The 12,578-nt window shown below is 42.4% G+C and overlaps 1 protein-coding gene, 1 long non-coding RNA gene and 1 other non-coding gene across 9 annotated transcripts in view; 2 read left to right on the forward strand and 1 right to left on the reverse strand.

Annotated features, from left to right (window-relative positions):
* LOC121819403 (uncharacterized) overlaps positions 1 to 8,484 on the reverse strand; it is a 32,665-nt gene extending 24,181 nt beyond the window's left edge. For all 4 annotated transcript variants that reach the window (XR_009600492.1, XR_009600491.1, XR_009600493.1 and 1 more), the window contains exons 1-3: positions 8,143 to 8,484; positions 7,308 to 7,366; positions 6,280 to 6,340 (exon numbers count right to left, since the gene is read on the reverse strand). This is a non-coding gene — a long non-coding RNA (uncharacterized LOC121819403). The remainder of the gene's footprint in view (positions 1 to 6,279; positions 6,341 to 7,307; positions 7,367 to 8,142) is intronic.
* On the forward strand, positions 4,922 to 5,028 carry LOC114114667 (U6 spliceosomal RNA). Its single transcript, XR_003589284.1, has one exon. It is a non-coding gene; the product is annotated as a U6 spliceosomal RNA (small nuclear RNA).
* Positions 8,485 to 8,622: 138 nt separating the features above from the next.
* Positions 8,623 to 12,578, forward strand: part of HERPUD2 (HERPUD family member 2) — a 36,939-nt gene continuing 32,983 nt past the window's right edge. For 3 of the 4 annotated variants that reach the window (XM_015095306.4, XM_042248609.2, XM_015095307.4), the window contains exons 1-2: positions 8,623 to 8,857; positions 9,054 to 9,464. In XM_015095306.4, the coding sequence (XP_014950792.1) occupies positions 9,318 to 9,464 (147 nt within the window). In that variant the 5' untranslated portion in view covers positions 8,623 to 8,857; positions 9,054 to 9,317. Of the gene's footprint in view, positions 9,465 to 12,578 lie in introns of all 4 variants that reach the window. The other variant, XM_042248608.2, reaches the window with a different exon arrangement.

Below are 12,578 nucleotides of genomic sequence, written 5' to 3' on the forward strand. Positions count from 1 at the left end.
AGACCTTCCTGAAGAAGAGCAGTAACTGTGGCTCATTTCACAGAGAAGTTTGCTGTGGATGCAAAGCTGCCTAAGGGGTCTGAGGAGAAGCTGTTCAAGGACAGCTTTGTACTGGTGGTACTCCATGTGAAGCCATTTGATGGGGTTCCAGGGAAAGCTGCTCATGGCTGTTGCCCGAAAAGGTTCCTGGAGGAGCTATTCACGGGATATGCTACACACTGCTGGCCACAGGACATTGCTGGAATTGAGGGCTGCAGAAGCCACACACGCTGTAAGAGCCTGTCTAAAGGAATATACTACACGACACAGGTAGAGAAATCTCTTCTTCCTCCAGTGACCCTCCAGTGCACTTTGCTGACAAAGCTTAATATGATGAGAGCTGGAAAAGGAAAAATAAGGTGTGCCAAGCATGCACACTTCTATTATCTTAAAACAGTCAGTGAAGAGTGTTTGGGCCCTTGAGGCAATAACTTGGTAACTGGTTCAATAAGCCATTTTCTTTAATTGGAAAAACCTTACAATGAAGAGTAAATTTGGTGGTATTTCTGAAAGACGTTACAAAGGGCCCCTTCAAGAATTTGATAAAAACTGTGGACTCTCCCTCTGAATAAATGCACGTGTACATAGTACTACAGATAATTCAGGGTACATCTCTAGACTCAGATTAAGAACTCCCAAGTTAGGCCAATGACTACTCTCTATGTTTACTTTAGTAATTATTCTTAAAGTTATTTGAATGTAGTATAGCAAAGTTAATATTTCCAAACTCAGTTAAACTATATTTGCGTTTAGCAAAAAACATTTATAAACATTTGATAAATAAGCGAATACAGTTGCGTGTGTGTGTGCGTGCTGTCATCCTCTGACTCTTTGCGACCCCAAGGACTGTAGCCCACCAAGCTTCTCTGTCCATGGAATTTCCCAGGCAAGAATACTGGAGTGGGTTGCCATGCCCTCCTCCAGGGGATCTTCCCAACCCAGGGATTGAACCCACATGTCTTACTTCTCCTGTATTGGCAGACAGATTCTTTACCACTAGTGTCACCCAGGAAGCCCAGCCAATAGAATTAGATAGTTGTGATTTTGAGGAGAGGAAATTGGTGAAAGAGCTCTGAGAAGTGAGAGTCTAAATGCCAGAGGAAAGGTAAGCAGTTGTGAAACAACTGCCAGGTTATTGGGATTTGGGCTTGGATAGCTGCATATAGAAAGAACAGGGTATCCATTATGACCTGCTATGCTTTGGTAAGGTACATTATTGTAACTGGCCTCCAGTATGACTGGTTCTTATCTCCTGGTATTCATGCTCCTATCTACTCTCCTCCTACAACTCAGGGTTGATCTTTGTGACCAAATAAGAGCATCATGTAGGTGACAGTATATGATTTCAGAAACTAAGTTATGAAAGGTATTGCTGCTTAAGTCTTGGTCTCTAGTCTCCCTAATTTTGGAGGAATTCAGCTGTCCATTGCAGGGATATTCAAAACCAGTCCTGTGGAGAGATCCACATTAGGAGGAACTGAGACTTCACACCAAAAACCAGCCCAACTTGCCTCCCTGGAATTAGGTCCTCCAGTTCCAATTGAGCTTTCAGATAATTGAATGCCAGCTGAAATCCTGACTGCAGCTTCACAAGAGACTCACAACCAGAACCAACAGCAAAGACATTCCCAAAATTGACCCACAGTTTTGGGGGCAACTTGTTTTGCAGCAATAGATAACTAATACATGCATTTAGGTCAAAATTCTTTAGAGGGTGAAAAATATAAGGGGTTTCCCCTTCCTTCCTTCCTCTGGTCACCTAGAAGAGGCCAGTGAGATGCCATTTGCTATCATTTTCTCCAAGTATTATCATAAATAAATGGATTAAATTATCAGAGAAATTAGGCTTCAGTCTTAGCCAAATGATCACTCTAAGAATTAACTAGACACATAAGTTTCTGAAGAGCAGGAAATCCAACTGCTAAACTAGCTTATGAAGTTTTATATTAATATAGAAATTAGTAGAAATACAGATGTGTCCTTATGAAGACTATTCTAGGGAAATCACATGTCAAAATGCTCATTATAAACACCATAATTGAGAAGGGTAATGCAAACTAGTGTGTTCAAAAGTGAGTCAATATTTCAAGTGATCTGGAAACTGTTCTTAAAGATGGTTGACAGATCTAGGAATATTTAGTCTGGAGAAGATGCAGACAGCATTTAACCATTTAAAGGGCAGATGGGGAAAAAAAAAACACCCGTATTTTGGATTAGTTAAAATGAGAAAAGTGGCCTATGACAAATTATAGCAATTTTTATAAATTTTAAACTCACAATAATCATGGCTTTTTAACAGCATGTCATACAGTAGTAAAAACTGTGGTGCCCCTTCTGCCTGGAAGGGTTTAAGCCAAAGTTGGCTGATTGCCTTTCAGAAATACAAGAAAAGTGATTCTGGCAGGACATGGAAAGCTGATCTAGAGGACCTCTAACATGTTGTTCCTGAAAGGCTTTTCTTCCTGAATGTGTCTTGTTATACATGAACATCTTTAAATAAGACAGTTCAGTGGAGTAGAGTGTGCATTACAGAGGAATCAGAATTCTATTTGGAAGTTACTCGCTGTGTGACTTTGGGCAACACACTTAGCCTTTCTGAGCTCCACTGCCCTCACTACCTCTCAGGGCTGTTCTGAAAATTCATTAAATGACCCATCACTCAAATCACCCATTTGGCATTTAATGCATGTGTGGCTTTCTTCCTTCCTTTGTCTACAATATGGCTTATAATCAAACATCTGGAACCAATTAAGATTTTGAAAGTGCAATGTTGAAATGAGCTAATTTTCCTAGGCTTCAAGTGTAGGATTTCACTTGTTTTTAAACAATAAATTTGATTGAGATTTGATTAGATGCTTTGTGGCACAGCATCTTAAGGAAAAAGACAAGTCTGGTATAAGTAGAAATAGAAGGGATCAGAAGCCAGATGGCCAATACCATTTTTGAAATCTGTAACTGCAAGATCATCACTTAACTTTCCTCCCGAGAGGGTTATCAAAAATAAAAAACCAAAACACTGAAAACTACATTATTCAACATCATAAAGTATTTTAACTTCCAGAAAGGTATTCCAAGTAAGAAAAACTTGGTAATAAGCACTTTTCTTTAAAATTTTAAAAGAAAGTGGAATCTCACAGGAATCCATATAAGCTTCTCAAGCTGACCTCCTTCTCAATCAAAAGAATTGGAAATAAATATCTCACAAACACTGGAAATTAATTTTATTACTTGCAAATAATTTTAAGTGTTTTGCTTGTCAACAGAGAAAATTACTCCATGGGCAGAAATCACTCTGAATTACTGAACTAATTACTAAGGTTATGTCTATTGAACAAACAGTTAATATTGTTAAAGTGGATTTGGTTTTAACAAATCACAAATCCAGTATTACCTATTAGTATTCCACCCTTAAGCACCTGAAAGTGGAAAAACTGACTGGTTCAAATTTGGGAAAGGAGTATGACAAGGCTGTATATTGTCACCCGGCTTATTTAACTTCTATGCAGAGTACATCATTCAAAATGCCAGGCAGGATGAATCACACGCTGGAATCAAGACTGCCAGGAGAAATATCAACAACCTCAGATATGCAGATGATATCACTCTAAAGTCTCAGTAGGTAAAAAATCTGCCTGCAAAGCAGGAGACCTGGGTTTGGAAGATCCTCTGGAGGAGGGCATGACAACCCACTGCAGTATTCTAGCTTGGAGAATCCACAGCGACAGAGGAGCCTGGCAGGCTACAGCCTAGGGGTTAATCCTAAAGGAAATAAACCCTGACTATTCATTGGAAAGACTGTTGCTGAAACTGAAGCTCTAATACTTGGGCCACTTGATCTGAAGAGCTGACTCACTGGGAAAGACAGTGACACTGGGAAAGATCGAAGAAGGCAAAAGGAGAAGGGGGCGGCAGAGGATGGGACGGTTAGATGGGATCACTGACTCAATAGACATGAATTTGGGCAAACTCTGGGAGACAGTGGAGGACAGAGGAGTCTGGTGTACTGCAGTCCATGGCGTTGCAAACAGGCTGACATGACCTAGCAACTGAACAACAAGTAGTACATAAACACTCTCACTGCCCACTGTCTTTAGCAAATGGTAACTGAAATGTGTAGTTCTTTCACATTTCCCTTTCATATCTGCAACATGGACAAGGAACAAACAGCTCATAGCAGCCTCTAAGTAACTGCTGACTTGTATACATTCCATGCTAACTATTTTCCCTATTCCAAATACCAAGTTAAACACCACCAACCAATATTCTGGGGACTAACCTTTCACTGATTAATGAAAAGAAACAGAGGAAAACAATAGAATGGGAAGGACTAAATATCTCTTCAAGAAAATTAGAGATACCAAGGGAACATTTCATGCAAAGATGGGCACAATAAAGGACAGAAACAGTATGGACCTAACAGAAGCAGAAGATTTTAAGAAGAGGTGGCAAGAATACACAGAGGAACTATACAAAAGAGATCTTAATGATCCAGATAACCACGATGGTGATCATTCACCTAGAGCCAGACATCCTGGAGTCTGAAGTCAAGTGGGCCTTAAGAAGCATCACGGCAAACAAAGCTAGTGGAGGGGATAAAATTCCAGCTGAGCTATTTCAAGACCTAAAAGATGATGTTGTGAAAGTGCTACACTCAATATGACAGCAAATTTGGAAACCTCAGCAGTGGCCAAAGGACTGCAAAAGGTCAGTTTTCATTCCAATCCCAAAGAAAGGAAAGGCCAAAGAATGTTCAAACTACCGCACAATTTCACTTATTGCACATGCTAGCAAAGTAATGCTCAAAATTCTCCAAGTGAGGCTTCAACAGTATGTGAGCCAAGAACTTCCAGATGTTCAAGCTGGATTTAGAAAAAGGCAGAGGGTGCTCGCTTCGGCAGCACATATACTAAAATTGGAACGATACAGAGAAGATTAGCATGGCCCCTGCGCAAGGATGACACGCAAATTCGTGAAGCGTTCCATATTTTTTAAAAAAAAAAAAAAGAAAGAAAAAGGCAGAGGAACCAGAGATTAAATTGCCAACATCTGTCTGATCATCGAAAAAGCAAGAGACTTCCAGAAAGGCATCTACTTCTGCTTTAATGACTATGCCAAAGCCTTTGACTATGTGGATCACAACAAACTGTGGAGAATTTTTAAAGAGATGGGAATACCAGACTACCTTAACTGCTTCCTGAGAAACCTGTATGCAGGTCAAGAAGCAACAGTTAGAACCGGACGTGGAACAACAGACATTCCAAACTGGGAAAGGAGTACAACAAGGCTATATAATGTCACCGTACTTGTTTAACTTATATGCAGAGTACATCATACAAAATTCCAGGCTGAATGAAGCACAAGCTGGAATCAAGATTGCCAGGAGGAATATCAAAAACTTCAGATATACAGATGACACCACCCTTACAGCAGAAAGTGAAGAGGAACTGAAGAGCCTCTGGATGAAAGTGAAAGCGGAGAGGGAAAAAACTGTCTTGAAAATCAACATTCAGAAAACTAAGATCATGGCATCCGTCTCATCACTTCGTGGCTAACAGATGGGGAAACAATGGAAACAGTGACAGACTTTATTGTCTTGGGCTCCAAAATCACTGCAGATGGTGACTGCAGCCATGAAACTAAAAGATGCTTGCTCCTTGGAAGAAAAGCTATGACAAACATAACATATTAAAAAGCAGAGGTATTACTTTGCCAGCAACAGTCCATATAGTCAAAGCTATGATTTTTCCAGTAGTCATGTATGGATGTGAGAATTGGACCATAAAGAAAGCTGAGTGCCAAAGAATTGATGCTTTTGAACTGTGGTGTTGGAGAAGATTCTTGGGCATCCCCTGGACTGCAAGGAGATCCAACCAGTCAATCCTAAGGGAAATCCATCCTGTATATTCACTGGAAGAACTGATGCTGAAGCTGAAGCTCCAATACTTTGGCTACCTGATGTGAAGAACTAGCTCATGGTAAAGACCCTGATGCTGGGCAAGACTGAAGGCAGGAAAAGGGGATGACAGAGGATGAGATGGTTGGATGGCATCATCAAAGCTGTGCACATGAGTTTGAGCAAGCTCTGGGAGTTGGTGACGGACAGGGAAGCCTGGCGTGCTGTATTCCATGCGGTCACAAAGAGCTGGACACGACTGAGTGACTGAACTGAATTGAACCTTTCATACACTGTTCTATACACATATACACATAATTAACAAAAATGAGATCATATTTACATACTGCTTTTTTGTGGCCAAGTTCAACAGCATCAAAAGCATTTTCAGGTATTTAATTTAGGTGGCTGTAAAGCAAAAAAAAAAAAAATCATTTGTCAGATACTCTTATCATCTTTATACTCAATTTCAATCTCTTGAATGTTCATTACATTTTTAAATGATTTTGTCCATGTTAGTGAATCTTTAATGAATCCTACTTTAGTGTCTATCACAGTAAAATGTACAATCTGTCTTAATAATTAAGGTATATTTCACTAATAATGTACACTTCAGTGTGCCAAGTGAGATGACCACATTACTCTGAAGGATTCCTGGAAGTCTGAGTCACGAGCATTAGCAATATGAGCTGCAGGGTTGGATGGCAGTGTCGAAGCAGTTGTAAGTCGGGAGACTTCCTGGCTTAAAAAGGAGTTGGACATCAAAGAATTCTTACAGCAGTCACTTGGGACTTAAATGGTGGCTAATTATGCCATAAAGGATCCAGTCTCTTTCAATTGTTCTGGTCCGCCATCTTTGTATTTATAGGCCTTTGTTCTATCCCTTTATGACTGAGCTGTGGCTGCCCCACCACTGGCATCAAATTCCTCCAGGAAGAAAGACAGGAGAATATTCTTGAGTGTTCCTTGGACTGCAAGGAGATCCAACCAGTCAATCCTAAGGGAAATCCATCCTGTATATTCACTGGAAGGACTGATGCTGAAGCTGAAGCTCCAATACTTTGGCCACTTGATGTGAAGAACTAGCTCATGGTAAAGACCCTGATGCTGGGCAAGACTGAAGGCAGGAAAGGGGGATGACAGAGGACGAGGTTGAGCTCTAGTCTACAGAACATGTTCGCCTGAACACTCTCCGAGAAGCTCCAGTAGCAACTTCACCTTTCTTCACCTTTCTTCTTATGGGCTATAATTGTGTCAAAAGGCTGCTGCTAGATGAAAGGGAGTCTGAAAAAATATTTGAAGCTAGAATTAAGTTAAGTAAGTGAAGTCGCTCAGTCGTGTCTGACTCTTTGCGACCCCATGGACTGTAACTCACCAGGCTCCTCTGTCCATGGGATCTTCCAGGCAAGAATACTGGAGTGGGATGCCAAGGTTCTATGAAAATGATTAGATACAAGGCAGAAAAAGACCTGTTACAGAAAATACAAGTCCTAGCAAGTTGTTCTCATTCCATGACAAGAAACAAAAGAAACTTCACTCTTATTTCAGAAGCGCTTTGTGAGTTTATAGCTAAGATATGGTAGGTGTCTTGTCACAAAAAAAAGAGGTAGAGGAGAGGATGTAAGGAATCCTGCTGCATCAGCTGTTGAGAGGAAGAATCTCCTCTTGGTCTAACTTTCCTGAAAGTCTTCTGAAGCTGAGAGGATTAGAGACCAGGTCTCCAAAGCCCCCTGCATTATCTGCTTGCATTCACCTATAAGTGGACGCCTGGAGCTGAGCAAATACGCATCTAACAAACTTAACTTACTGCACTGACTCCTAAACCTGTGCAGAGAATAGAGAGGAAGTCAGCTTAGGGCATAGTCTGAACCTTCGGGGTCCCAAGTCTCAGCCATAAAACAGAAAAATAACATTGCCATCTGTCTTCATCTCTCACTGAACACACAATACCTGCTCACTAAACAAATACTTGTCAACTTCTGAGAAAATGAAGAGGAAGGACATGAAATTATTTAGTTGAAAAACTGCCATACGCCAAAACTGTACCAAATGGTTTACATAGCTTATTTACTCAACAGCACGCAGTCAGGCAGGCATCATCCTCCCCGTTTAGAGAAACAAACTGAGGCACAGAAAAGTTAACCTGGATCACAAGGAAATTACAGGTAGCCTTTAGGTTTAACTGAAAGCCTCCCCCATAAGCAACCTACCCATAGTCTCTCCTCCACTAAAGATCCAGGTACCGTGCCTTGCACAGTCGACACAAGAAATTTGGGGCATAAGTTTGATTCAGCATTCGACAACTCTAACGATGGAGCAACACTTCCCAATTCTTCGGGGTGTGGTCAAAACAGAATGTGCTAGTGCTAAGGCCCAAGTGCTTCTGGAGAAGCGGGGCGGAGGGAATGGTCTGCCCTGGCGGGCTCGACGCACCCAAGTGGCTTCCGGGCGACCCAAAATTTGGCCCAAGGTGTCGGGAGCCAGCCACGGCGGGCGGCGGGGTGCGCCGACAGGACCTGGAGGGCCGCGTGCCGGGGCGAGCTGCCCGTGACGCATTTCCGCCCTGCGTTTTCCGGCTTAAAGGGACCCGGACCTTCTTCACAACAACAACAAAACCAGCGCGCTCGCGGCCGGCGCCCCGACTCTAGTCCCCGCCCTCCTGCCACCTGCCGCCGCCTCGGCCGCACCCGGCAGTGAGCCGCGGCTCCCCTGCCCGAGGGGTCGGGCGGAGAGCAGACCGCGCCCTTCGGCCAACTTCTCCAGCTGCCACCGCGCCGCCTCGCGAGACCCGGGGCCGGACCCTGGGCGCCGCCGATCAGCAGGAAGGGTGCGGCCACCGCGGAGGACGCTCGGCCAGACTGTGCGATCGCTGGCCGTGCTTGGGCGCGGAGGGCAGCGGTGGCAGGACCCGCGGCCATCTCTCAGGTAGCCTTGCCTGTCGCGGCTGGCCGCCCTGAGCGGCCCGTCCCCTTCTCTAACCCGCGTGGAGGGACCATCGCGTAGGGGCCTTGTTGCGTTTCAGGCTGGGGGTCGCGGCGGGGGCGGGGCGGTGGCTCGGGCTGTCTCGCCCTCACCCCTCCCTTCTCACCGCTTTCTCTCTCACCCGGGCCTCCTTCTGCAGTCCGGAGCCCGGCGGAGCCCGGCAGAGCCCGGACCTGGCGGGGAAAACTGCACCCACGGCCGGGCCCCCAGACCTCGCCGCCGCCGCTGCCCATCATCCTCGGTACCTGCAATGGCCTTTGTATCGCCCGATGACTGACTTGGACAAGGAATATTAAGAACACACTCGCTTCCGTCTCCATCCCAGCTGCGCCGGCAGTAACCATCTCAGCTCATTTGAGCTTAACTGCTGCTCCTCTTGACTCTGTAAGACTTTGGGGGCACCATGGACCAAAATGGGATGGAGATTCCTGTGACCCTCATCATTAAAGCACCGAATCAGAAATACAGTGACCAGACTATTAGCTGCTTCTTGAACTGGACCGTGGGGAAACTAAAAACGCATCTGTCTAACGTGTACCCTAGCAAACCAGTAAGTGTCTAAAAGCTGGGCACAGCTGCTCTGGCCAGCAGCTTTTCGTGTCCTGTACTCTCTTACTCCCTGCTTATCCCCTCCCCTCTTGAGTCAAATAGGTCTCTTTTTAACTGTGAGGTATTTTGCATCCCGAGGTTATGTGTCTCTCTTGAGTGTCTGAACCATCATTAATGTCTTCCTAATGAGGTTCAGTTAATTAGTAAAGAGTATACAGAAATATCAAGGGACGTGAGAATTGGCAGGCATACAATAAGACTGTTTTCCTTGTGCTCAAAGTCTTCAACCTAATGTGAGAATGACATTTTAAAGGAGATGCATCCTTTAAAAAAAAAGAGAGATAAGCACTACAACCCATATTAAAGCTTTTATTACTTATTAGAATAAAATTCCTTTTTACTTTCAACACCTGGCCCAGAAATTGCTTTCTGCTGAACAGCGAGTTTTTTCTTGGAAATAAGCATGTGACCTCTATAAAAGTTATAGTTTCCACACTAGTATATATGTTTTAAGAAGCAAAGAGTTTTTAGTTTGACTTTCTCCTGCCCCTCCCTCTCTCATTTTTCTCTTGTAGAGGACACAGAAATTTTCTTAATTTAGAAGAGAACAGTCCTTTTTTTTTATTCTGAATCATATCTGGATATTGCAAACATAATAAATAAAACAGACAGTACACCTCCATCTGTTCCCAAAGTTAGATTTGAAAGTTATCAACATAGTTGATAATTAAGTCTTGGAATAATTTAGAGAAGTATGTCATGCACAGTGTGTGAAAGTGAGGCTTTCTTGTTATCCACTGTGTAAAAATTTCATTCCTGAATAAGTAGTTTTCGGCAATTACTAAACCATTTTTTTTTCTTTTTTATTAATGAAGAGGCTTGGATTTTTAGGGTGGCAAATATTTTTGGCATCTGGTAAATTTCAGCCAGCAGTAAGGATGTGTTGGAAGGCAACTGTGCTTTCCAGGTTTTACTTAACACTTGTTTTATGCACACAAGTAAGGAAGACACTTGATCTATATTAAGATATTAATGAATTAGTACTGTTTCAGTGTTACAGTATTAAGTTTAGTTAGGCGTTTAGGTTTCTAGAACAACTATAGAAATAGGGCAGTTATTGCAGAAACAGGAGATGTAGAAAAACAACTGTTAGTTGGCATTAGCTATGTTTGTCAGTATTTTTTCGTACAAATGCTCTTAGAAGGGAAAGTAAAAACCCTGATGTATTTAAGTACTTGAAACAAAATTGTTGGAACTCTAATTCATTCACATCTTGTCTTGAAAGCAAAGATTTACACAGGGGTAACAATTTCTTTTTAAAAATTTCTGTTTTGCAAAAGATTTCCTATTGCATATGATGAAGTAGAAAATAGCTTTTTAGGGTAGTTGGAATTGAAAGTCATGGATGTCCATATACTGTTCATAACAGAGCCATTATTGAGCATATATCTGAAGTACTTACCTAAGTGAAAGTGAAAATGAAGTCGCTCAGTTGTGTCCGACTCTTTGCGACCCATGGGCTGTAGCCCACCAAGTTCCTCCGTCCATGGGATTCTCCAGGCAAGAATACTGGAGTGGGTTGCCATTTCCTTCTCCAGGGGATCTTCCTGACCCAGGGATCGAACCCAGGTCTTCTGCATTGCAGGCAGACACTTTAACCTCTGCGCCACCAGGGAAGCCCACTTACCTAAGATATATGCTCAAATATATACTTATGTGAGGATCTTTATGTGAGTAAACCAAAAAGGACTTGGTTTGTACTGTGATAGAACAAGAGTTATCACTTTTCTGAAAATTTTTCTTTTTAAAGAAGTATGTAAGAGAGGAGTGTGAAACACATTTGTCTTAACCTGCACCTGAGATAAGCCTGTTTTTGCCAGGAGTTCTGCCCTCTTAGTACTAATCTCCAGTGGAGGGCTGTCAGTGCCCATCTGCATCAGTCAGCTGCTGGAGGATAGATAAGCTGCAAATTTCTCTACACCCCACCCTCCTAACCCTCTTGCTTCTAGGACACGCTGGAGGCAGTTTTGGAAGCTGTACCAAATAATATGCAGCTTATTAATTACCTAGCCTTGTGGCAAACCTTTTTTTTTTTCTCCTCCAGCAGGTTTTCTCCAAGTGAAAACATCTGAAGTTTATTTCTAGGTTAATGAGAGTGGGGATGGTATACATGTGTTTATTTTCATAGAACTTCACTGAAAACTTTGTAAGGTTATTAGATTTGACACACTTAACATTCTAACTTTTTTATAGAACTGATTTGAAGCATCACAGTTGTTGAACAGACCAACTGTTTAATGATACTCCAAAGCCATAGTTAGTCCTCAGCATAGGAATTGGAGTTCTTAAAGTTTGCTTGTAAAGTTGTTATTTAGAACAGAGAAATATAACAGTATAAACAATATTATATTAATGATTTAATATATAGGAAGGTTAGGTTCTTATGACCTCCCACAATGACTACTTAACATTGATTCTGTTTTAAAGTGTCTCAGGTGCTAGTTGGTGTTTAACAGATCATTTCTTATGCCTAATTCTTTGCATCTCTGCCTGGTGGAGGTGGGTGGACTTCGAAGCAGAGAAGAGTTCAGTGCCTGGTAGAAGCAACTGTTTCATAGCAAGAAGTAGAAAAGTGTGTAGCTCTGGTCATTACTGCTCTTATTGGGCCTCTTGGGTCAGGTAAGGTAGAGGGCCTTGGTCCCTGTGAGGAGTGGCTTCTAGGAAAATAAATGAGAGCTGTTGGTGGAAGAATGATTTGAAGTTGTTCTTTTAGGATCTCTACATGCTATTAATGGAATTCTGGCTAAACTTTGCAACAGTGTATAAAATCTTAGGATTTTAGTTTTGTGGTCAGATACTGACTTCATTTAATTCAACCTCTCCTTCCCTCAATAAACCCAACCCACAACAAATATACTCCTCCTTCCAAAGCACATGTTCTTGGGCTTCATTTATTTATTTAATCAGGATTTATTGATCTGGCATATGAAGGTCTGTGTATATACTAAGCAAAAAGACGATAGGAGTCCTTTGCTCTTAAGTAGCTCAGGTCTTGGAGAAGGCAATGGCACCCCTCTCCAGTACTCTTGCCTGGAAAATACCATGGATGGAGGAG

The sequence above is a fragment of the Ovis aries genome, chromosome 4, assembly GCF_016772045.2.
Source record: "Ovis aries strain OAR_USU_Benz2616 breed Rambouillet chromosome 4, ARS-UI_Ramb_v3.0, whole genome shotgun sequence".
Classification (NCBI taxonomy): domain Eukaryota; kingdom Metazoa; phylum Chordata; class Mammalia; order Artiodactyla; family Bovidae; genus Ovis; species Ovis aries.